The sequence below is a fragment of the Podarcis gaigeae genome (genome assembly GCF_964106915.1).
Source record: "Podarcis gaigeae genome assembly, chromosome: 3".
In the NCBI taxonomy this organism is placed as follows: domain Eukaryota; kingdom Metazoa; phylum Chordata; class Lepidosauria; order Squamata; family Lacertidae; genus Podarcis; species Podarcis gaigeae.
The window spans coordinates 119,342,377-119,366,812 of NC_139680.1; the positions used below are offsets into that span (position 1 = coordinate 119,342,377).

The 24,436-nt window shown below is 47.9% G+C and overlaps 2 protein-coding genes across 3 annotated transcripts in view; one reads left to right on the forward strand and one right to left on the reverse strand.

Moving 5' to 3' along the window:
• Positions 1 to 24,436, forward strand: part of ZNF395 (zinc finger protein 395) — a 446,083-nt gene that overhangs the window by 256,083 nt on the left and 165,564 nt on the right. The window lies entirely within an intron of this gene.
• ELP3 (elongator acetyltransferase complex subunit 3) overlaps positions 1 to 24,436 on the reverse strand; it is a 120,161-nt gene that overhangs the window by 71,083 nt on the left and 24,642 nt on the right. Inside the window, exon 8 of the mRNA XM_083733477.1 lies at positions 8,454 to 8,615. Coding sequence (XP_083589603.1) covers positions 8,454 to 8,615 — 162 coding nt within the window. The remainder of the gene's footprint in view (positions 1 to 8,453; positions 8,616 to 24,436) is intronic.

Sequence of the window (24,436 nt, forward strand, 5' to 3'; positions counted from 1 at the left end):
GGCTTGACAACCATATGTCAGGAGTGCTCTGATGATGCTTCCTGCTTGGCAGGGGGTTGGACTCGATGGCCCTTGTGGTCTCTGCCACACTCTATGATTCTATGATTCTTCTATGACCCCTCGGATAAAATGCCTTGGCAGGCTTTGCAGAATGAATAGAAAGGCTGTCTCCCATTCGCATTGTTACAATTCCCACCTACCCCAAATTCTGTGGGATAGCCAGCCTCATAGAACCAATGTGCTTAAGCCTAATTAACGCATGAAGGATTGAATTACCATAGATGGGGTGAGCTCCCGTTGCTCTGTCCCTGCTCCTGCCAACCTAGCATTTCGAAAGCACATCAAACAAAGTGCAAGTAGATAAATAGGTACCACTCTGGCGGGAAGGTAAACAGCATTTCCATGCACTGCTCTGGTTCGTCAGAAGCGGCTTAGTCATGCTGGCTACATGGCCCGGAAGCTGTACGCCGGCTCCCTCGGCCAATAAAGCGAGATGAGCGTCGCAACCCCAGAGTCGGCCACGACTAGACCTAATGGTCATGGGTCCCTTTACCTTTTACTAAGTTGCTCTGCTAGACTTAGCTATGTCCACTTCCCCTCACCTTGCAGGGACTGTTCTCTCTCACCATGTGAGGAGCTCACCATGTGAGGAGGCCTGAGGTGGCTGCTCCAGTTTAGACCGTATGACTCTCACAAGCCACTCTTGAGTTCCCATACAAATAATTTAGAAACTTTCACCACTTTGGAACTAGGTTTTACTTCCTGTGCAATTTTTTTGAATGCTGCATGGAAAAGCATGTGAATCTGACATTTGGAGAGTTTGTAAGTACAGTGGCACCTCAGGTTAAGAACTTAATTCGTTCCAGAGGTCCATTCTTAACCTGAAACTGTTCTTCACCTGAAGCACCACTTTAGCTAATGGGGCCTCCTGCTGCTGCTGCGCCGCCGGAGCACAATTTCTGTTCTCATCCTGAAGCAAAGTTCTTAACTTGAAGTTCTTAACCTGAGGTACTATTTCTGTGTTAGCGGAGTCTGTAACCTGAAACGTATGTAACCTGAGGTACCACTGTAAACCATTTTTAACTTACCAAATGTGTGTTCTTTTTCTGTGCTAGGGGACACTTTTGGAACTCACTTTAAAGGAGGTATTTTAAAGGTCTAAATCCTATATTTCAGTACACCACTTAAGAGAGGTTCTGTACACAAAGAGGTTCAGAATTATTTTTAGATAAACATAAATAAAAATGATTCCTTTAGACCCTATCAGTGAGGCCAAGTGGGGGGGGGGGGGGAATGGCTTGCCGTCCGGGGAGCCATCCACACTGCCCGGCTTGCACCCTGGGGAGGTCACTTCAGTGTTGCTAATGCAGCAAAAACAATGTGGGAGGCAGCAGTCATGAGATACAGGTCTCTGCAGCTACAGCAGAGGCACTCTTCATTGTCTCTTGAGCCAGATGGAGACCATCAACAACATCTTTCCACCTGGAGTTGTTTGCTCCCCATATTCTGAACCTTCCAGAGGGCAATGATTGTGATGCAAGAGGGTTTTTAAAAATAAAAATAGGAAACTGCCTTACGCTAGATGCTCCACCACTGAGCTATTACCCTTCCCTACTGTATTGTTACAATACACAAGCAATTCACGGGACAATGCAGCGCTTGGAAATGACTGTGCCTTCCTGAGCAAAGTTCTCTGCTCACTCGTTGGCGCCTGCAGCCTCAGGGGCGTTTAAAAAAGGAAAGGGGAAGGTGTTCAAATGGAAGCACTCACAAAATGGGTAAGTGCACAGCTTGTTAAGTAAACAAAGGCAGGAACGGAGGCTTTTCATACCGGTAAGAAGAAACGCCTTTTTCGCAGCAGCAGAGGTGCCAGAAGCCTGGCCATCAAAGGCACAGAAGTGAGACGCAAACATCTTGCTCCCTTGCCCTTCGCAGCTGCGGATCCTGTACAGGGCTTCTGTTTCTTTGGACAGACTTAGCAGCAATTTGGCGCAGGCGGGACAGTGTGAATTGGCTGCCACTGACCCCACCTGTCCTGAGAGCGAGTTTCTGTGGTGGTGGTGGGAGACAAAGCTGGATACGGTGTGGGCAGCAATGAAGAAAAATCTTAGCAGCAATGACGGCTGCCAGAATAACAGGGAAAGAAAAAGGATGTGAGCTGGTTTGCTCTTTACCCTTCTGAGCTGAGGCTTCTTCTCTCTAAGACTAATTATTAACACTCATTTGATGGTGATTTGGTGTAGGTGACATGTGCGAATTAGCCCAAGGAGGCAGGCCAAGAAGATTCTACCCATCCTGAGGGTTGTGTTTGGGGATGGGGAGAGAGAAGCCAGGCATGCTGCAGGCATGGGGCTGCCCAGTGATGGTCAGTGGGGCGAACCACAAGGGGTGGGGGTCAGCGACTGCAGTCATATGAAAGAGGCAGATAGATAAAGGCCCGGGTACGAGATGGGGAAGTGGAGATGACGATGATGATAATAATAATAATAATAATAATAATAATAATAATAATAATAATAAATTTATACCCTGCCCATCTGGCTGGGTTTCCCCAGCCACTCTGGGCGGCTTCCAATAAAGATTAAAAATACATTAAACTGTCACACACTAAAAACTTCCCTGAACAGGGCTGCCTTCAGATGTCTTCTAAATGTCAGGTAGTTGTTTATCTCTTTGACATCTGGTGGGTGGGTGCTCCACAGGGCGGGTGCCACCACCGAGAAAGCCCTCTGCCTGGTTCCCTGTAGCTTTGCTTCTCGCAATGAGGGAACTGCCAGAAGGCCCTCGGGCTTGGACCTCATGTTGCCGCCCTCCAGACGTCTTGCAGAGGCAGTCACAAAGAATAATGATCACAGGATCCAGGTCAGTTCATATGGGGAGAAGCAGTCTTTGGGGTATTGCGGTACCGTTTAAGGCTTTATAGGTTAAAAAAAAGCACTTTGAATTGGGCCTGGAAATTAACTGGCAGCTGGTGCATTTCAGTTGTGGCATCATTGTGTCGTATGCTTGAACTGTCTTGTCCTGTGAGCAACCTGGTCGCTGAATTCTGTACCAGCTGAAGTTTCCTAGCTGTCTTCAGAGGCAGCCCCACGTATAATGTGAAGGAGTAATCTAACCTTGAGGTTTTTATTATTGGAGAGAGCTAGAGCTGGACCATAAAGAAGGCTGATCGCCGAAGAATTGATACTTTTGAATTCTGGTGCTGGAGGAGACTCTTGAGAGCCCCATGGACTGCAAGAAGATCAAATCTCTCCATTCTGAAGGAAATCAGCCCTGAGTGCTCACTGGAAGGACAGATCGTGAAGCTGAGGCTCCAAGACTTTGGCCACCTCATGAGAAGAGAAGACTCCCTGGAAAAGACCCTGATGTTGGGAAAGATGGAGGGCACAAGGAGAAGGGGACGGCAGAGGATGAGATGGTGGGACAGTGCTCTTGAAGCTACCAGCATGAGTTTGACCAAATGGGGGAGACAGTGGAAGATAGGAGTGCCTGGCATGCTCTGGTCCAGGGGGTCACGAAGAGTTGGACACGACTAAACAACAACAACATGGTTCAGGAGAGACTTCCACCTGCTGTCAACAACTTGGGGGGCTTATCAAAGCTGTCCCGGCCCACCTCCCCCAAGTTCTCCCTTAAGACGTTCTCTTCAGCTCTGTATATTCTTCCTGTTTCCATTTTATGCCTTGCCATTTCTCAATATTTCCACGCTTAACTGGTTTTTCAAAGGTGCTGCATTTTATATGCCTGAATTATGACAAAGTTGTTATTCGGCAATCTTGCGTAGGCAGAAAAGGCACGGCAGCTTCATAAATAAAAATACGCTTTTCAGTGGAAATATCCAAACTAAATCCTGTGTGATTTAACAGTTGGGAGTGTTAGGCTAGGACCCAGGAGAGAGACCAGGGTTCGAATCCCCACAAAGCAACCTAGGATTAAAGTTGCTGTCCCTTAGGCCAACCTACCTCACAGGATGTTGTGGGAGTAAAATGGGGAGGAAGGGAACCATGTTGAGCTCTTTGGAGGAAAAGGGGGCATATAAATGCAATAAATAAACAAAATGAAACCCATAAACTCGCTTAAATTTACATAAAGAAAAATTATTCTCCTTTTGAAGGGGGTTGTCCCATCAGGGCAAGAAGAGTGTGAGGCTAAACATCCCACTGGCATAGCTGTCAACTTTTTCCTTTGCTTGCGAGGAATCCTATTCGGAATAAGGGAATTTCCCTTAAAAAAAGGAAAAAGTTGACAGCTATGCCCACTGGTTGAGGGAACCAGCGGCAGGGGGGTAAGCTTGAGGGGAGAGTTAGGGGACTAACAGCACAACTGAGAGATGGTGTGTCAGTCACTGTGTGAAGGCCTTTCATACCCGCCTCCCCCCCGGATGGACACGTGTGGGTGATGAGGATTGTTCCATTCCCCGCTGGTGGGAATGAATGCCTTTGTCCTCCTCACTGTAATACTGCTCCATTGACAGAATTTAACTCTACTGAGTTCCCTGAAACCATAATGGCTGTGATCTGCCTACACAATTGGAAGCCGCAATAATCCAGAACACCAGTTGCTGGAAGCTGCAGTAGACTCATGGTCATAGACCAGGGGTCAGCAAACTTTTTCAGCAGGGGGCCGATCCACTGTCCCTCAGACCTTGTGGGGGGCCGGACTATATTTTGGGAAAAAAGAAGAATGAATTCCTATGCCCCACAAATAACCCAGAGGTGCATTTTAAATAAAAGCACACATTCTACTCATGTAAAAACACGCTGGTTCCTGGACCATCCATGGGCCGGATTTAGAAGGCGACTGGCCGGATCCAGCCCCCGGACGGGCCTTAGTTTACCTACTCATGGCATAGACAAACCTTTCATCCTCCAAGAATTTGCCCAATCCTCTATGTTGGTGCCCACCAGTGCCACCTTTGGGACCGAGTTCCAGAATTTACCTATGTGCATCTTTACACATCCCGCATGTCATGTCCTGGCAAAAGCGCCTGAGCAGGGACGGGGGGCAGGGGGCAGCCTGGGGTCGGAAAGAGATGCCTGGAGGGTCGCATCTGATTGCTGGGGCTGAGGTTCTCCACCCCTGCCTCATAGCTTGTGGCACACAATGTGGGCCAGTTCCGTCACTAGGGGTGAGCTCCTTGTTCAATGCTCCCTTTGGCCCACTCAATCAGCTTTTCTAGCAAGGAATCCTTTCTTTCCCCATCAACAGGCTATTATCCAAGAGGAGGGAAGGTTTCCACTTCATCAAACACACTTTATCTCTTTCTTGGACTCTGAGAAGGTGAACAAATCCGCTTCCGTTTTTCTGAACTGCATCTTCCCGGAATACAAAGGACGAGACGGACAAATGCCAATTCCACCCTCCGTGGTGTTGCAGAACTAATCTTGTCCATTGCTATTCCGTGGAGAGTTTTAGCCCAGGAATTTGGTCAATGTGCAGCAAAAAAAATCAAGCTACCTTATCGTTAATTAATTCAGTGTTATTATGACTAACGCCTTCCTGCGTACGTTTTATAATCCTTATTTCCTTTACTCTTTGGGGCTCTGTGGTGGAAAAAAGCTTCAGAAAAGGGCAGCCAAAATCACCATGTGGCTGGACCAGCTCCTGTTATGAGGAAAGGTTGCAATATTTGGGTTTTTCAGGTTAGAGAGATATCTGGAAGGCTGTCACATGGAAGCTTGTATCCTGCTGTTCCAAAGGGTAGGACCTGAAGCAATGGCTTCAAGTTACAAGAAAGGAGATTCTGACTAAACTTTAAAAAGAACTTTCTATAGATGGTACCTATCACCGGTTAAATTTGCAAAAATGTATAAAAACGAAAAGAAAGAGTGTTGGAGATGTGAAACAGAAGGTACGTTTTATCATACGTGGTGGGATTGTAAAAAGGTAAAAGCCTACTGGGAAATGATATACAATGAATTGAAGAAAATGTTGAAAATAACTTTTGTAAAAAAACGCAGAAGCCTTTTTGCTAGGTATTTTAGGCCAAGACATACCAAAAGAAATGAGGACATTATTTATGTATGCCACAACAGCAGCAATAATGTTGACTGCACAAAATTGGAAGACTGGAGAAATACCAACTAAGGAACAATGGCAAGAGAAGTTGATGAACTATGCAGAACTGGCAAAAACGACAGAAAGACTAAGAGAAAAAGACAATACTGAGTTTGAAAAAGAATGGGAACCATTTACCGTATTTTTCCCTCTATAACACGCAGATTTTTTCTCCTAAAAAGGAAGGGGAAATGTCTGTGCGTGTTGTAGAGCGAATGTGTGGTCCCTGGAGCCGAAAAATCAGGCAAAAATCAAATCGCCAGGCAAAAATCAAATCGCAGCGCTTCACGGAGAAGGGAAAACTGAAAAGAGGAAGCGGCTGCTTTCCTGCATTCTGCCTCAGGGTCTTACTGCCCACCCTCCTTGTTTCGTTGCTGTGTTTGCTGAAACGGAACAAAGAGCAGGGAAAGCCCCTCCCCTCCAGGCAAGCTCCGTTGCTGCTGGGGGAGAGGGAGAGAGAGGGGGGAAGGGAGAGAGAGAGGGGGGAGGGGGAGGGAGAGAGAGAGGGGGGAGGGAGAGAGAGGGGGGGAGGGAGGGAGAGAGAGGGGGGGGAGGGAGGGAGGGAGGGAGGGAGGGGAGGGGGAGAGAGAGAGAGAGAGAGAGAGAGAGAGAGAGAGAGAGATGGCTGGCTGGCTTGGGTGGGGGAAAACTTTTGCCTTTCTTTTCTCCAACCCGTTAAATCCCTCTCCTGCATTCTTAGCCAGCTGCTTCTCTGCACACCCCTCTAATGTCCCTTCTTTGTTTTTCCTTCGCTCCCCACTTAAAATGTGGTTACAAAGCATAGATCCACATAGATCCTCAGGATCTTTGCATTGGGTCACCCCAAATTCACCATCAGATCACATAGCATGTCCATGGCTACAGCCTGCACCAAAAAAATCACGCACCCACTGTTGCCTGGGGCTGCAATGGTGCAAAAATGTGGTTAAAAAGCATGGATCCACATGGATTCTCAGGATCCTTGCATTGGGTCACCCCAAATTCACCATCAGATCACATAGCATGTCCATGGCTACAGCCTGCACCAAAAAAATCACGCACCCACTGTTGCCTGGGGCTGCAATGGTGCAAAAATGTGGTTAAAAAGCATGGATCCACATGGATTCTCAGGATCCTTGCATTGGGTCACCCCAAATTCACCATCAGATCACATAGCATGTCCATGGCTACAGCCTGCCCCCCCAAAACCACGCACCCACTGTTGCCTGGGGCTGCAATGGTGCAAAAACGTGGTTACAAAGCATGGATCCACAGGGATTCTCAGGATCTTTGCATTGGGTCACCCCAAATTCACCATCAGATCACATAGCATGTCCATGGCTACAGCCTGCACCAAAAAAATCACGCACCCACTGTTGCCTGGGGCTGCAATGGTGCAAAAATGTGGTTACAAAGCATGGATCCACATGGATTCTCAGGATCCTTGCATTGGGTCACCCCAAATTCACCATCAGATCACATAGCATGTCCATGGCTACAGCCTGCACCAAAAAAATCACGCACCCACTGTTGCCTGGGGCTGCAATTGTGCAAAAACGTGGTTACAAAGCATGGATCCACAGGAATTCTCAGGATTTTGGCATTGGGTCACCCCAAATTCACCATCAGATCACATGTCTGTGGCCACAGCATGAAGCCCAAAAATGATACATCCACTGTTTCATTCAGAATGTTTTTTCCCTTGTTTTCCTCCTCTAAAAACAATGTGCGTGTTATGGTCAGGTGCGTGTTATAGAGCGAAAAATACGGTATATTATATTTGCAGAAACAAAGAAAGTCAATAGACTTGATGGCAGGATTTAAATAAACATTCACATTACTAGTATTAGAAAATGTTTAGAAAATAGTGAAATAGGATGGTGTATTCACTTTTATTTTTATCTTTTTAGGCTTGGTGTTATGCTATTAACAACTTTTTCTGTTAGGAGATAGCAAAGTGGATGAAAAGAGAGACAAACCAGAAGCGGAAGTTGGGGGAAGCCCTGGAGGGGAGGGAGGAATATATAGTAAATGTTAAGAATTTGAGATGTATGAATGAAAAAGAAAAATGAATTTTTTTTTCCTAATAGGACTTTCTGAGGGTAACAGCTGTGGACTCTCCTTCATTGGAAGATTCCAAGCAGAGGTTGGATGGCCATCTGTCAGGGATTCTTTAGCTGTGATTCCTGCATTGATGGGGTTGGGCTGGATGACCCTTGGGACCCCTTCCTACTCTATGATTTTTTGTGGGATCACTGGTGCAGCCATGTGTAGCATCTGCTGTGCCTTTGAACTGTGTTCTGCCTGGGTATCACACCGATGTGAGTATTAAAAAGCTTCTGGTAGACCCTGCTACCCGATCTCAAGTTCAGTGAGAAGGAGCAAGGATGTCTCCTTTGAAAGCCCCCTCTCCTTACCTGTTGGTATCTCTGGCCACATCCTCATAGACACTCTGCACGCCAATCTCCAGCCTTGTGCAGCCGTAGGACAACATATCGCTCAAGTGCCGTTTCAGGCAGTAATCCGGCCGGGTTTCTATAGTTATGCCAATGCACTTTGTAAGGCTTCGCTCAGAGTATCTGTGGATTAGAGACAGGGGTTGGGAAGGGATGCAGAAGAGAGATATATAAGTGAGGTCTCTGCTACTTTAAGCCAAGGCGGTTAATATTACGGTCCAAAAAACAAAGAGGCCCCAAACAGGAGACGTGTCACAACTGGCAAGGCCGACGCTCGTTGTAACAGTTGGGTTCGCAGCATATGGTTGGCAAATTGTGTTTACGACAATTGTAACAGATCTGCATTCAGAACCGCCTGATTACAATATAAATCCCCCATCATCTTGGCGCCCTGTAAGCAGACAGCTTTCGCTGATGGACAGGCTGGCAGCCGATCTCACCAGCAGATGGCTGTGGCTTCGGAGAACGTTTTGAAATTCGATCTCATGGAAAGGGTGTGGAGAGGGAGGGTATCTTCTTGGGCATTTTTCTTTTTGAAAAAGATGCCCCTACGTTTGCCGAGGATGCTTCGTACGTCCTGTTCCGCAGAAGAATTAAACGTACTCCGCAGGTCTATTTTTTCATTTTGGATGTACAAACCAAGATACTGACTGTTAGTTAGTGCAAGGACTTCCACCATCCTCTCCATGCCAATATTTGCCCCCACATCCCACAATATGTGTGAGTGCCTGGAGGCAGTTGGAGGATGGTTGGTGGTTAAAAGATTGAGGTTGAATCCTGACAAGACAGAAGTACTGTTTTTGGGTGACAGAAGGCAGGCAGGTGTGGAGGACTCCCTGGTCCTGAATGGGGTAACTGTGCGCCTGAAGGACCAGGTGCGCAGCCTGGGAGCCATTTTGGACTCACAGCTGTCCATGGAGGCGCAGGTCAATTCTGTGTCCAGGGCAGATGTCTACCAGCTCCACCTGGAATGCAGGATGAGACCCTCCCTGCCTGCAGACTGTCTCACCAGAGTGGTGCATGCTCTAGTTATCTCTCGCTTGGACTACTGCCATGCTCTCTACGTGGGGCTAACTTTGAAGGTGACCAAGAAACTGCAATTAATCCAGAAAACGGCAGCTAGACTGGTGACTGGGAGTGGCTGCTGGGACCACATAACACCGCTCCTGAGAGATCTGCATTGGCTCCCAGTATGTTTCTGAGCACAATTCAAAGTGTTGGGGCTGACCTTTCATACCCTAAATGGCCACAGTCCTGTATACCTGAAGGAGCATCTCCACCTCCATTCATTCAGCCCGGACACTGAGGTCCAGCTCTGAGGACCTTCTGGTGGTTCCCAAATTGCAAGAAGTGAGGTTACAGGGAACCAAGCAGAGGGCCTTCTCGGTGGTGGCGCCCGCCCTGTGGAACGCCCTCCCTTCAGATGTGAAGAAAATAAGCAGCTATCTTATCTTTAAAAGACACCTGAAGGCAGCTCTGTTTAGGGAAGTTTTTAATATTTAATGCTGTATTGTTTTTAACACTTGATTGGGAGCCGCCCAGAGTAGCTGGGGAAACTCAGCTAGATGGGTGGGGTATAAATAATAAATTATTATTATTATTATTGTATTATCTGCTCCAGAGGGTTGGGGAAAGAACAGATTTTGTGGAAGAGGGGAGGGGAAGTCCCACATGGTTCAGTGCAGCCTTCACCAACCTAGAGATCCTCTTGGGTGTTAAGCTCAGCAGAAGGGGCTCTCTTGGCAGTTCCGCTGTGCTCAGAAGTTCAGGGTGCCGATGGCCAGGAATGGGCATTCTCTGTCTTCTGGGTTTCTGGGGGGGGGGGGTTTCCTGTTATTCTGTCTCTCACAGCTACAATAAACCTACCATTAAAAGTATGGACTGGTCATTTCTTCGTCAGAGGGCAAACGGGCAAATTTAGCAGGGGATCAAATACTTTCCCCCCTCACTGTACCCGACACCATCACTCTACAGCTTTCGGTAAATGCTGAAGACACAGCTCTTTACCCTGGCCTTTATCACCTGACATGTATACGATGAGATACGATAATCCTTATTGTCATTGTCCCATACAGAACAACGATATTTAAAAATCTACATCAAACATTCACAAACCAACAAGCCTGCTATCCCAACTATCCCAGCCTGGGTAGCCCCTAAAAACGCTGATACCCCATTTTTAAATACAATATACTCCCATAGAGACTCCTTACACTGCGTTTGAAACCAAAATCGCATTTGGATAGAAACTGTTTCTCAGGGGGCTAGTCCTAGTCTTTATAACCCTGGACCTTCTTCCAGAAGGCAGAAGCTGAAAGAGATCATTTCTGGGGTGCGCACTATCCTGCGCTATCTCTGCAGCTTTCTTATGGCACCTGGAAGCGTAGATTTGACCCAAGGTGGGAAGAGTGCACCCAATTATTCTCTCTGCAGTCTTGACAACCCTGGACAGCGTTGCTTTCCCCCCTGATAATGTTAGAAGCAACCCTGTTTTTGTGCCTGGAAGTGAAGAGGCCAATGGGTCTCATCAACCTGGGAAGGCAGCCCATCTGGGAGAAGGAAAACTCTTTCCTAAACCTCTGCTGCCTTGCGGGATATCTTTAGGGGAAGGAAAGGCTCAGGAGTGAACCCAACACAAATCCAGGCGCTTGGATGCCTCCTTCCAGCAACTCCTGCAGCCAAACTGGTGTCAAATGTCTTGCTCTGCTTTCCTTTGGAACACATCAGAGAGGCCGAGAGGGGGCAGCCCAGGACCTCCACTTTGGTACTGCTAATGCAACAACAAGCAGCAAGAACTGTGCATGCACACGAAAACTCATACCAATAACAAACTTGGTTGGTCACTAAGGTGCTACTGGAAGGAATTTCTTTATTTCGTTTCGACTATGGAAGACCAACACAGCTACCTACCTGTAAATAATAATAATAATAATAATAATTTGTATTTATACCCCGCTCTCCCCAGCCAGAGCCAGGCTCAGGGCGGCTAACACCAGTAAAAATTACAGTAAAAACATAATGGGGGGACGGGACAAAAAACCCAATTTAAAATACAGGTTCAAATGCTATTTAAAATGCAGCCTCATTTTAAAAAGTAGCTCATAGATCACATAAAGGGAGGGAAACATAAGGGTCAGAATGAGTCCAAACCAAAGGCCAGGCGGAACAGCTCTGTCTTGCAGGGCCCTGGTCTCATGAGACAGAGCGTTCCACCAGGCTGGGGCCAGTGTTGAAAAGGCCCTGGCTCTGGTTGAGGCTAATCTGACTTCCTTAGGGCCCGGGGCCGCTAGAGTGTTGCTATTTATGGACCTTAAGGTACTCCGCGGGGCATACCAGGAGAGGCGGTCCCGCAACCACATAGTTGTTTTAAACTGTTTTAATGCTGTGTTTTGAATCATTGTAACCTACCCAGGGACTTTAGGGTGAAGGGCGGGTAATAACAACCCCCACCGGGTGCCGTCCAGCTGTTTTGGACTACAACTCCCATCAGCATCACACAGCCTTACCGGCCAGGGCTGCTGGAAATTGTCTCCCCAAAGGCTGGAACATACCAGGATGGTTTGTCATTATATGTGCAAACTGAACTATTAAGAACATGCAACCACTTCGCGACAATTTTGGGAATCTGACCCATGTATTGGTTAGCTCACTGTAAATCATTTTTAAAACTGCAACCCAGGGAACACCGATATTCCTCATAAACTTGCCAGGATTACCTCCATGAGAACAATCAGTAACAGAGGTGCTCTACAGACATCTCTTTTTAAGGGGGAGGCACAAAGCCCATCATTTTGCACTGGCTTTGGGGGAACAGGCCTGCTCTTATCAGACTCGTTATTTTGCTATTTCAGCCGAGTGAGTTCATATTGTACTCTTACGCTTTTAATTGGTTTTTATATTGCCTTCTATAAGTTTCGAAGTCTGCCTCCAGCTGTGTAGGAGGAAAAGTGGAGTCACATGCATGAGATCCATAGGGGAGGGGCCTTCCTTGCTTGCACCCCTAACCCTGCTCCAATGCTGCCAGGGGAATCTTCATTTGAATAGAAAGCTCCAAGTGCTACAAATCCCCATGAAACCCCACTGCAGAAGATCGTGTGCTGTTTGGCCGCCTAGAAAGGAATCCGCTGCTGGGATCTACTAGAAGCAAATGCTAAGATCCTGCTGGAATGTATTTTCTAAATGCACAGTTTTCTATGTTTGAAAGATAACAATACATAACTAGCATCCTAGTAGCCCCTGGGTACAGAATAAGCGGGTGGTGCTGTGGGTTAAACCACAGAGCCTAGGACTTGCCGAGCAGAAGGGTTGGCGGTTCGAATCCCTGTGACGGGGTGAGCTCCCGTTGCCCAGTCCCTGCTCCTGCCAACCTAGCAGTTTGAAAGAAGAAGAAGAAGAGTTTGGATTTGATATCCCGCCTTTCACTCCCTTTAAGGAGTCTCAAAGCGGCTAACATTCTCCTTTCCCTTCCTCCCCCACAACAAACACTCTGTGAGGTGAGTGGGGCTGAGAGACTTCCAAGAAGTGTGACTGGCCCAAGGTCACCCAGCAGCTGCATGTGGAGGAGCGGAGACACGAACCCGGTTCCCCAGATTAGGAGACTACCGCTCTTAACCACTACACCACACTGGCTCTCATGACAAAGTGCAAGTAGATAAATAGGTACCGCTCCGGCGGGAAGGTAAACGGCATTTCCGTGCACTGCTCTGGTTCGCCAGAAGCAGCTTAGTCCTGCTGGCCACAGGACCTGGAAGCTGTACGCCGGCTCCCTCGGCCAATAAAGCGAGATGAGCGCCGCAACCCCAGAGTCGGCCACGACTGGACCTAATGGTCAGGGGTCCCTTTACCTTACAGAATAAGCAGTCTTCCTCTTTTGCTACCCACCCAACTCTGCAGATCCCAAAATCATCTTAAAGCTAAAGGGACCCCTGACATGGATGCTTGGAGAGGTAGGATGGCCACCTGTCAGGGCAACTTTAGTTGTGATTTCTGCACTGCAGGGGGTTGGACTAGATGATCTTTGGGGGGTCACTTCCAACTATGATTCTATTCAACACTCCAGAGAGCCCCATCCCATCCTCTCTCTCTTTTCCACGGCCACTGCCACCCCCTGCCTACTCTCTCTCCTCCATGAGATCCAAAACACAGGCTTTCAGCTTCAGCCAAGATCCAGCCTTGCAAGACAGAAGCAGGTTCCCGATGTCTTTCTGTTTTCAGCGAATGAATGATTGAGCGCTAACCTTCAACCGATGACTAATACACCGTGCGTGGCACACCCCCCAACTAGGCGGCTGGAGGCAAAGGGTAATGTTATTGGATTCGAGTCTAATCATATTACTTTGAAGTTGTAGGAGAGGTACTTTAGGAGGAAGAACACAATTAAGGGCTCCAAAACGACACAAAATGTTTTATATATATATATTATTATTCATGCATTAATCATAATACCACTTTCAGGCATCCATCTACTCGCCGCTGAAACACTGCATTGCAGTAACTGGTTTGTCGGAATAACGCTATGCAGCAGGTTACAGCTGGAAGAAATTAACTTAGCAGGACTGCACTGGTGGATATTACTGCTGGGCTGCCCCCACCCCAAATAAGCTGTTGCATAACTCAATGCTTTCCTAGACTTTGACTACCAACCAGATCTGTTTTTGAGGGGCACGTTTGTACTGGTATCCCACTCTATCCCTTTGACTCCAGACAGGAAATTGGAGAGTCAGTATGGTGTACTATGCTGTATTATGACCCGAAAGACCATGGTTTTGGGTTTCCCCCAGAGCAGATTTGGGGATAGTGTGGGCAGAGGGAGGAGAGGAATTCCTGTTGCACTCGTGGGAATCTTTGTGGTGACTTTTGCTAGCGCAGTGGGTTGGCTGAATGCAGCCCAAGGAGTTTGAAGCATCACTCTCACTGCTCAGCCAGTGACTGTTAACAAACGTGAGTCAAAACGTGGCCACTGAACAGCTCTCAAAGTGAACACGTTACTAGCAAAGTTTCCAAAGGTTCTTCAAGGGAGTGGTATCCTGACACCCTAAAGCTGTGTTCTTCAACTTTGGGTTCCCAGGTGGTGTGTCGGACTACAACCCCATCGCCCACAACCAATGAGACAGGATGATGAGAGTTATAGTCCAACAACATCTGGGGACTCCAAGTTGAGGAATAGCCTTCCTTCACCTGCTGTCCTCCAGACAATGTGGAATACAACTCCCATCGTCCACAGCTAGATTAGCCAATGGGACAGGATGATGGGAGTTGTAGTCCCAACAACATCTGGGGAGCTAAGGTTGAAGAACAATGTCCTACATTACTTCACGCAGTTGAGTACCAGCACTTGATATGTAGGAACACGGGTGGCGCTGTGGGTTAAACCACAGAGCCTAGGACTTGCTGATCAGAGGGTCGGCGGTTCGAATCCCCATGACGGGATGAGCTCCTGTTGCTCGGTCCCTGCTCCTGCCAACCTAGCAGTTCGAAAGCACGTCAAAGTGCAAGTAGATAAATAGGTACCACTCTGGCGGGAAGGTAAACGGCGTTTCCATGCGCTGCTCTGGTTCGCCAGAAGCGGCTTAGTCATGCTGGCCACATGACCTGGAAGCTGTATGCCGGCTCCCTCGGTCAGTAAAGCGAGATGAGCGCCGCAGCCCCAGAGTCGGACACGACTGGACCTAACAGTCAGGGGTCCCTTTACCCTTTACCTACTCAATATGTAGCATGGCTGGCCAAGCCAGGGCAGTGGGACTCTGTGGTGATGCCACTGCCCGGGGCTGGAACACTAGAACCCATAGAGGCTAACAAATGTATTGCCGTGTAAGCATTTGTCAGGCGACTTAGGCTGAATGTAGTGTATTTACGGTGACGCATGCCTCTGCTGAACCGGCCCCCTCCTCTACCTTTGGCAGCTTTGTCTACATCTCAGGGTGTTCTTGTGAAGATAAAGAAATCGAAAAGATCTTCCCGGCGCTGAAAGGAGCTGCCAGAGCAATGAATACAGAAAGCCGCTCTTAAGGTTAGCTGGTTAATGACTGAATTGGACAAAGGAGGGACGGCTGACAGAATAGCTGAACTCCCTTTTGTCATGCAGGCAATCGACAGAGAAGTAAAAGAAAGGATTCTGGTGGGCTTCCCAAAGCCATAAGGCACCAGCATTATCGAAGTCCAAGGACACACTTCCCAGGCAGGCATAAATGTTTAAGGTACCATGCAAAGCAGGGCTGGAGAGGAGCTGTGGCCTGGAGAGCCCTGGAAGGGAACATTTGGCTCATGGTCCTGAGGTTGCCCACCCCTCAAGTAAAAGAATGTACAGTGGTACCTCTGGATGCGAACGGGATCCGTTTCAGAGCCCTGTTCACATCCTGATGTGAACGCAACCTGCATCTGCGCATGCGGTAATTCGCTGCTTCTGCGCATGACGTCATTTTGAGCACTGTCCATGCGCGAGCGGCAAACCCTGGAAGTAACGCGTTCCGTTACTTCCGGGTCGCCGTGGAGCGTAACCTGAACACGCTCAACCTGAAGCACATTTAACCTGTGCTATGACTGTACCAGAAACATTTGGCATCTACAGTGGTGCCTCGCAAGACGAAAAGAATCCTTTCCGCGGGTCTCTTCATCTTGCGGTTTTTTCGTCTTGCGAAGCAAGCCCATTAGTGGCTTAGTGGATTAGTGCTATTAGCGGCTTAGCGGGTTTAGCGGATCAGCTGTTAAGCGGCTTAGCGGATCAGCTGTTAAGCGGCTTAGCGGACCAGCTGATAAGCGGCTTAGCGGATCAGCTGCTAAGCGTCTTAGCGGATCCGCTGTTAAGCGGCTTAGCGGATCAGCTGTTAAGCGGCTTAGCGGATCAGCTGTTAAGCGGCTTAGCGGCTTGGGAAAAAGGGGGGGAAAGGAAAAAAACCGCGCAGGAACTCGCAAGACATTTTCGTCTTGCGAAGCAAGCCCATAGGAAATTCGTTTTGCGAAGCACCTCCAAAACGGAAAACCCTTTCGTCTAGCGGGTTTTCAGTCTTGCGAGGCGTTCGTCTTGCGGGGCACCACTCTATGGTCAAAGCTTATTACAGATACAACACAGTTTATCCGCCACAGGGGGGATGTAGCTGATGGAGGAAAATGTTTTAAAGAAGGCTGGTTTGCAGCAAATGCAGAATTGCAACCTCGACTCCTTAAATAAGGGTTGACAGCACCAAAGGGCACACAGATCTGCCAGCAGAAGAACAGCCCTGCTGGAGCACAGGAAAATGGCCCATCTAGTCCGGCATCCTGCTCTCATGGCGGCCAACCTGATGCCCCAGCAAGCAGGGTTCAAGCACAAGACCCCCCCCCTTTCTGCCATTGTGGTTTCCAGCAACTGGCATTGCTGCCTCTAACTGTGGAGGTAGAACATAGCAGTCATGGCGACTAGCCTTTGACAACCCTCTCCTCCTCCATGAATGTCTCTGATCCTCTTTCAAAGCCATCCAAGTTGGTGGCCATCACTGCCTCCTGTGGCAGGGAGTTCCACAGTTTAACTACCGTATTTTTCACTCTATAAGACGCACCAGAGCACAAGACGCACCTAGTTTTTGGAGGAAGAAAACAAGGAAAAAAATATTCTGAATCTCAGAAGCCAGAACAGCAAGAGGGATTGCTGCACAGTGAAAGCAGCGATCCCTCTTGCTGTTCTGGCTTCTGGGATAGCTGCGCAGCCTGCATTCACTCCATAAGACGCACACACATTTCCCCTTACTTTTTAGGAGGGAAAAAGTGAGTCTTATAGAGCAAAAAATACGGTATTTGCTGCATAGAATCATAGAGTTGTAGAGCTGGAAGGGACCCTGTGTTAGGATATTTTTCCGTTCCACCTTTAGAACAGGCACGTGGAGTTGTTGTGTGTCACATGTCTGTTTACTTCCAGCACAGCCTGCTGGGACCTTCGTTGTATATAGCTTTTGCTTCTGCTGTTTGCTTGGACACGAAGGGAAGCAGACATGTTCTTCCTTTGTCCTGATGCTGAATAAAATGCTTGTAAATACGCTTACATATGCCTCTGTCTGCCCTTCTGTTGCAAAGAGTTCTTATCTCTGCTGGCTTGCGTGCTCAGTCTCTAAAGGTCTCAGAGGCTTGAGTCGCTGTTTTTGATGCTGTTCCAAGAACCAGAGTTCGCTTGGCTGCCGCGCAGAGGGCTGGAGCCAGCTGGGGGCCTGACAACTGCCCCCATCTCCCCGGACGCATCCCAACACCCAGGGGTTCATCTAGGTTCAACTCCTGGCATTGCAGGAATCTCAGCTAAGGCATCCATGACAGAAGAAGTATGAAACAGTGCTTTCTTTTATCTGCCCTAAATCTTCCAACATTCAGCTTCATTGCATGACCGCTTCTAGTGGGGGGGGGGAACGGGGCTTTTCTCTATATATGTTCTCTCTCTTTTTGTATAATTTTTATTAAATTTTGTTTAAATTTTAGAATATCCATTTAAACAACTTTAAAATGACTTCCCTTCTTCTCTTTCCATGGTTCATTTTGCAGAACATAAATCCCTGCATATTTCATATAAACTAAACCGTTCAGTATCCCACTATTACATCCATCAAAACTTATCTACACTGTTGAATCTATCTTAATGCTGCAAACGTTTTCAACTATACACAATTTCTCCCCGTATATTCAATAAACACTTTCTGATCTTCTTTAAACACATATTCTTCTTGTTCTCTTCTTCTATATGTTAGGTCTGCAAGCTGTGCATGTTCCGTCATTTTAAGTTGCCATTCTTCTTTGGTTGGGACTTTGCTCGTTTTCCTATTTTGGGGCTAACAAAACACGGGCTGCAGTAGTGGCATACATAGCATACATAAATAACCTTTTTTGATACCTGGGAATTTCCATCTGAATTATCCCCAACAAAAAGGACTCTGGTTTTTTTGGAAAAGTACTTTAAAACTTTTTTTCCAATTCATTATGATTTATTTCCCAATTCTCTTTTACCCCTTCACAGGTCCACCACATATGGTATAACATACCCTCTCTATATACTTTCTTCATGCTACGCCCAATTTTATAAACTTCTATTGTGTAGCCTCTTACTCGCCTTTTCTCAAACTAAAAAGTCCCAAATGTTGCTGCCTTTCTTCAGAGGTGAGCCACTCCATCCTCTCAAGCATTTTGGTTGCCATTCTTTGAACCTTCCCCAACTCTACAACACCCTTTCTGAGAGGCACAGAAGATGATTCTGGCTCCCTAAAAGCAGCCATTTCAAAACCCCGAGGCAGCTGCAGCACAACAGAAAAGCCCACATTATTGATTGAAGCTATCGTTTGGCTGATCTCGGCAAAGAACTCTGCAATCGCCATCTGTTTCAGGATTAGCAGAACCAGCCTGCTTGGCTGAAATGTCATGCTGTACCTAATGCCCAGTGACACAAATGTGCCGCTCAGTGACAAAGACCCAAGACAAGGTGTGCACTGAAAATGCAGCAGCTAAGCGGAGAGGGAGAATTCCCACTCCTACCTTGATCCCAGCGAGTCACGGTAAGTGGAGCTAACACAACAGCTGGGAAGGTCGTTCTCTTGCAGAAGCGCAGCAAGGATGTTGCCGCTTAAGCTCCTGCCCTATGTACCGGGTCTGAGTGCTGTCACGGTGCTTAATAATCCTATAATATATCTGAAGGGACCATAGGTTTATCACAGTTAGGCTTAGAATAGTGGTGTCCAAACTTTTTTCAAAGAGGGTAAGATTTGATGAAGTGAACATGCATGGAAGCTGTTGCCCTTCTTTTAGGATTTCCCCCCAGGAAATAAACTGCCACAGGGGCTGGATTAAACCGACCAGTGGGCTGGATTAGGCCCCCGGGCCAGACTTTGGACATGCCTGGCTTAGAACAACGTCCTTAGGTAGACCAGCGCAGGCTGGTCCCAAGGGTCATCAAGTCTGCAATACAGAAATCACAGCTGAAGCATCCCTGACGGATGACCACCCACCCTCTGCTTAAAAACCGCCAAAGAAAGAGAACCCACCACCTCCCATAATAGCCCATTCCACTGTCAAACACTTCTTACAGCTGTCTTGTCATCTGCACACCTTCCAGCTTGCCAATATCCTTCGTAAATTGTGGTGCCCAGAACTGGACACAGGTGTGGTCTGACCAAGGCAGAATAGAGTGGGACCATTGCTTCCCTTACTCTGGACACTCAACTTCTGTTGATGCAGCCTAGAATTGTGTTAGCTTTGCTTTCAGTGCCTGGAGCTCTGAAGCAGGGCTGGAGCCAGGAGTCTTCACAGCCTGTTGGAACTATCCATGGTCTGGTAGATCTGTGTTTGACCCAAGCTTGTCTGTCTGTCTGCCCCCCTCCCAACCCCTTCCTTGTGGAGGTGGCTCCAGAGCACTCTGCCATCCTCTCTGGCTACACTGCCAGCTTAAGTGCCACCTGCTGCTGCTGGCTGCCATCCAACCACCCACTCAAGTCACAGCCAGGCTTCAGAGGACCTCGTCCAGCACCCGCAGGTCAAAACAGGACCCGATTATATGCACCTGCCCATTACCATCCTCAGCAACCTCTTCAGTAGCAATTAAACAAAACTACTCAAGTCACGTTGCAGATGCAACTTCAGGACTTGGCAGGTCTTGCCAAGCAAGACCTTTGTGAGTTTGGCATTAAGTAAAATCAACGCTTGTGCTGACAAGGTAAAAAAGGTACCCCTGTGTTCTCCGTCATCCATCTCCAGGCCCAGACTGCCTTACTAAAATCAAGATGATGATGATGATGATGATGATGATGATTTATTTATACCCTGCCCATCTGGCTGGGTTTCCCCAGCCACTCTGGGCGGCTTCCAACAAAACACTAAAATACAATAACCTATTAAACATTAAAAGCTTCCCTAAACAGGGCTGCCTTCAGATGTCTTCTAAAAGTTTGGTAGTTATTTTTCTCTTTGACATCTGGTAGGAGGGCGTTCCCTGTAACTTGGCTTCTCGCAGCGAGGGAACCGCCAGAAGGCCCAGGGCGCTGGACCTCAGTGTCCGGGCAGAATGACAGAGGTGGGGACGCTCCATCAGGTATACTGGACCAAGGACGTTTAGGGCTTTAAAGATACACTATGTCCACAGCCTCTCCCTGATCCACCAAACTTGTAACTCCACCCAAAAAAGAAATGTGATTTGTCTGGCATGACTTGTTTTTGAGAAACCTATGCTGGGTCCTTTTCTAAGCACTTGCAGAGCAATTGTTTATCTGTTGTAGGACTTTTCCTGGTATCAGTGTCAAGCTGACCAGTCACTAGCTACCTGGGTCTTCTCTCCCCCCCCCCCCCTTTGACAACATTTGCCCACCTCCAATCTGCAGGAACCTCATCTGTTCTCCAAGAATCCTCCAAGATTATAGACAGAGGCTCTGAGATTACATCCAGAGGCTCCTTTAGTAAGCCTGGATGCAGCTCATCAGGCCCTGGAGATTTGAACTCATTTAAAAGTAACTAGGTTTTCCATCACTACCTCTTTCCCTATCTTGGGCTGCAGCTCCCTCCTTACACCACGTTATCACCAGGTTGGGCATCACTTTCCTTTTGGGTAAAGACAGAGGCAAAATAGGAGTTGAGCAGTTCCACCTTCTCTCTGTCACCCAATAGTATTTATCCATCTTCTCCATGCAGAGGACCTACCACTTGCTTGTTCTTCCTCTCGCTTCTTGCTTCAAGCAGAGCCAAATAAACTTTTAAAAATTATTTGCAACCCCTCTCACAAGCCTGAACTCATTCTGAGCATTTGCCTGCCTGATCATCTCCCTGCAAATACAACACCACCCAGTTACATGTTTTTTGGAGTTAAGAACTGGAATCATTGCCAATTTTTTCAGGGTTTTCTCCCATTAATAAGTGTAACCAGGAAAGGACTCTGCTTTTCCTCTCAAGTGGCTTTGACCAGCCAAGACAGGCAGATGCAAGAGCAGCTAAGAATAATTTCTTCACAGCTGCCGCAGCAGAGGCTTATAAAATGATCTGTGCTACAATCAGCTGCTGTGGCACGGGACTACATGTTCTTAGCACAGTGCAAAAACAGGCTTGATAAAATTCCACGAGTACCTCCCACCAGGCAATCCCCTGCAGATGTAGGAAGTTTAACCTGCTGTCTGCATGATGGGGGCTGGCATGGACAACGTGAGGTGGATGTGAAGTAAGAAGATAAGCAGAGCTCTGCAGTGGCCAGATCAGGCCAAACAGAGCCTAGCATCCCTTTTCACACAGTGGCCAGCCCGATGCCCTAATGGCTTAAAAAGAAAACGAGACCAATTCAGGGAAGCTAGTCATCACCTTGCCAACAACGGTCCGTATAGTTAAAGCTATGGTTTTCCCAGTAGTGATGTGTGGAAGTGAGAGCTGGACCATAAAGAAGGCTGATCGCCGAAGAATGGAAGCTTTTGAATTCTGGTGCTGGAGGAGACTCTTGAGAGTCCCATGGACTGCAAGAAGATCAAACCTCTCCGTTCTGAAGGAAATCAGCCCTGAGTGCTCACTGGAAGGACAGGTCCTGAAGCTGAGGCTCCAAGACTTTGGCCACCTCATGCGAAGAGAAGACTCCCTGGAAAAGACCCTGATGTTGGGAAAGATGGAGGGCACAAGGAGAAGGGGAGGACAGAGGACGAGATGGTTGGACGGTGTTCTCGAAGCTACCAGCATGAGTTTGACCAAACTGCAGGAGGCAGTGGAAGACAGGAGTGCCTGGCGTGCTCTGATCCATGGGGTCACAAAGAGTCGGACACGACTAAATGACTAAACAATAACAAGTCATGATGGCTCTGCTCTGTCTCCACTGTCAGAGGCAGCAATGCTTCTGAATACTAGTTGCTGGAAATGACAGGGGGAGAAAGTGTTCTTGTACTTAGGTCCTACTTGTGGACTTCCCATTTGGGTATCAGGTTGGCCACTGTGATAACAGGATGCTGGATTAGATGGGCCATTGGCCTGATCCAGCAGGCTCTTCTTATACGACTAGCCCAGGGCTTGAGAACAGCCCTTTGGGGCCACAGGGAGAGGACTGGCTCCCCAAGATCATTGAGTCCAGGGGTCTCCTGCATGAGAGGCAGGTGTTCCATTGGTGACCAATGGGGCCTCCTTGCATCACTTGGGAAGACAGGCGAACTAATGCCAGCGTACTGGAAGAAGCAAAGATGCAGATGCCTGATGATCGTCTTCCAAAACAACTACTATATTCCCACCTTAAAAATGGAAAGTGTAATGCTTGTGGTCAGCAAAAGAGGTTTAAAGACTGTCTCAAGGCAAATCTAAAAAAATGTAGTATAAACACTGACAACTGGGAAACGCTGGCCTGCGAGTGCTGCAATTGGAGAACGGCCTTTACCAAAGGCGTCATGGGCTTTGAAGACGCTCAAACTCAAGATGCAAGGGAGAAATGTGCTAAGAGGAAAGTACGCTTGGCAAATCCACTCCGTGATCAGCTCCTGCCCGGAAACCTATGTCCCCACTGTGGAAGGACATGTGGATCCAGAATTGGCCTCCATAGTCACTCTCGGACTCACTGTTAAGACCATGTTTATGGAAGACAATCTTAATCAGCTACGAGGGATGGCCAAAGAAGAAGCCTCCTTGCATATCAGATGCCAAGAGAGATCACATGGCATAGACACTGGCTTTTTCACAGCCCATTCCTTAGTGTTCATAAGAACACACATGTTCACAAGAATCCTTAAGGTTCTTAAGAAGAGCCTGAAGAGTCAGGCCAGAAGAAGAAGAAGAGTTTGGATTTGATATCCCGCCTTCCACTCCCCTTCAGGAGTCTCAAAGCAGCTCACATTCTCCTTTCCCTTCCTCCCCCACAACAAACACTCTGTGAGGTGAGTGGGGCTGAGAGACTTCAAGGAAGTGTGACTGGCCCAAGGTCACCCAGCAGCTGCAGGTGGAGGAGCGGAGACGCGAACCCGGTTACCCAGGATTACGAGACTACCGCTCCTAACCACTACACCACACTGGCTCTCTGCAGCCATGTAGTTCAACATCCTCTTCTCACAATGGCCAACCAGATGCCCATTTTGGAAAACCCACAAGAGGATTTGAGCACAAGAGCACTCACCCCTGCGGTGGTTTCCAGAAACTGGCATTCAGTAGCATTGCTGCTTCCAACTGTGTGGACAGAGCATAGCCACCCATCACTGGCTCCTGTGGGAGGGAGTTCCACAGTTTAACCACACTATGTGTGAAGGAGGACTTTATTTTCTCTGTCCTGAGTTTTCCAACAGTCAGCTCAAGAACTCTATCCACCTGCTGTTGCAAACAACATACTGGGCCATGATTCAATTCACATCTTGAAGAATTTATATTTTTAAATGCTCATAATGGGCTTGAGAAAGGATGTAGTACACTGATAGAAATGTAAATGTGTGCCTAAAATCACGGGGAAAGGCAATTCAATCCAACACACCTCTGTTGAAAGGTAAGAGAATTGCTTTTGCTCCATCAAAATGTCAAGAGCAAACCCAGGCGCTGAATGGTCATAGGTCAGACCTCCATTTCAGCATCACCTCTCCTGGTGACTCACGCCTCCCCTATCTTTGTTTCGCCAGCTGCACATGAACAAATGTTTACCAGGTGCAAATATTTGCAGTGAGCTGCTCCAATGCGGCACAGACGACAATGAAGAGACCAATTTTGGCAAGTGGACTATTATTCTTGCATGGTGCTGAGGCTGTAGCTCAGTGGTTAGAGCATCGGCACGGCATGTGGGAGGTGCCAGGCTCAGTCCCTGATGGTCTCTTCAGGTAGGGCTAGGGCGAGATGCCTGCCTGACACCCTGGGGAACGTCTGTCTGTCAGAGTTAACCAGGGATGGGGAGCCTGCGGCCACATGCCCCCTGCCAACATCGCCAAAGGCCAAGAACAGGAGTCCAGCAACACCTGGAGGGCCACAGATTCTCAGCGCCAGAGCATCTACTTTGCAGGAAGTCGGTTCCATGTTCAATC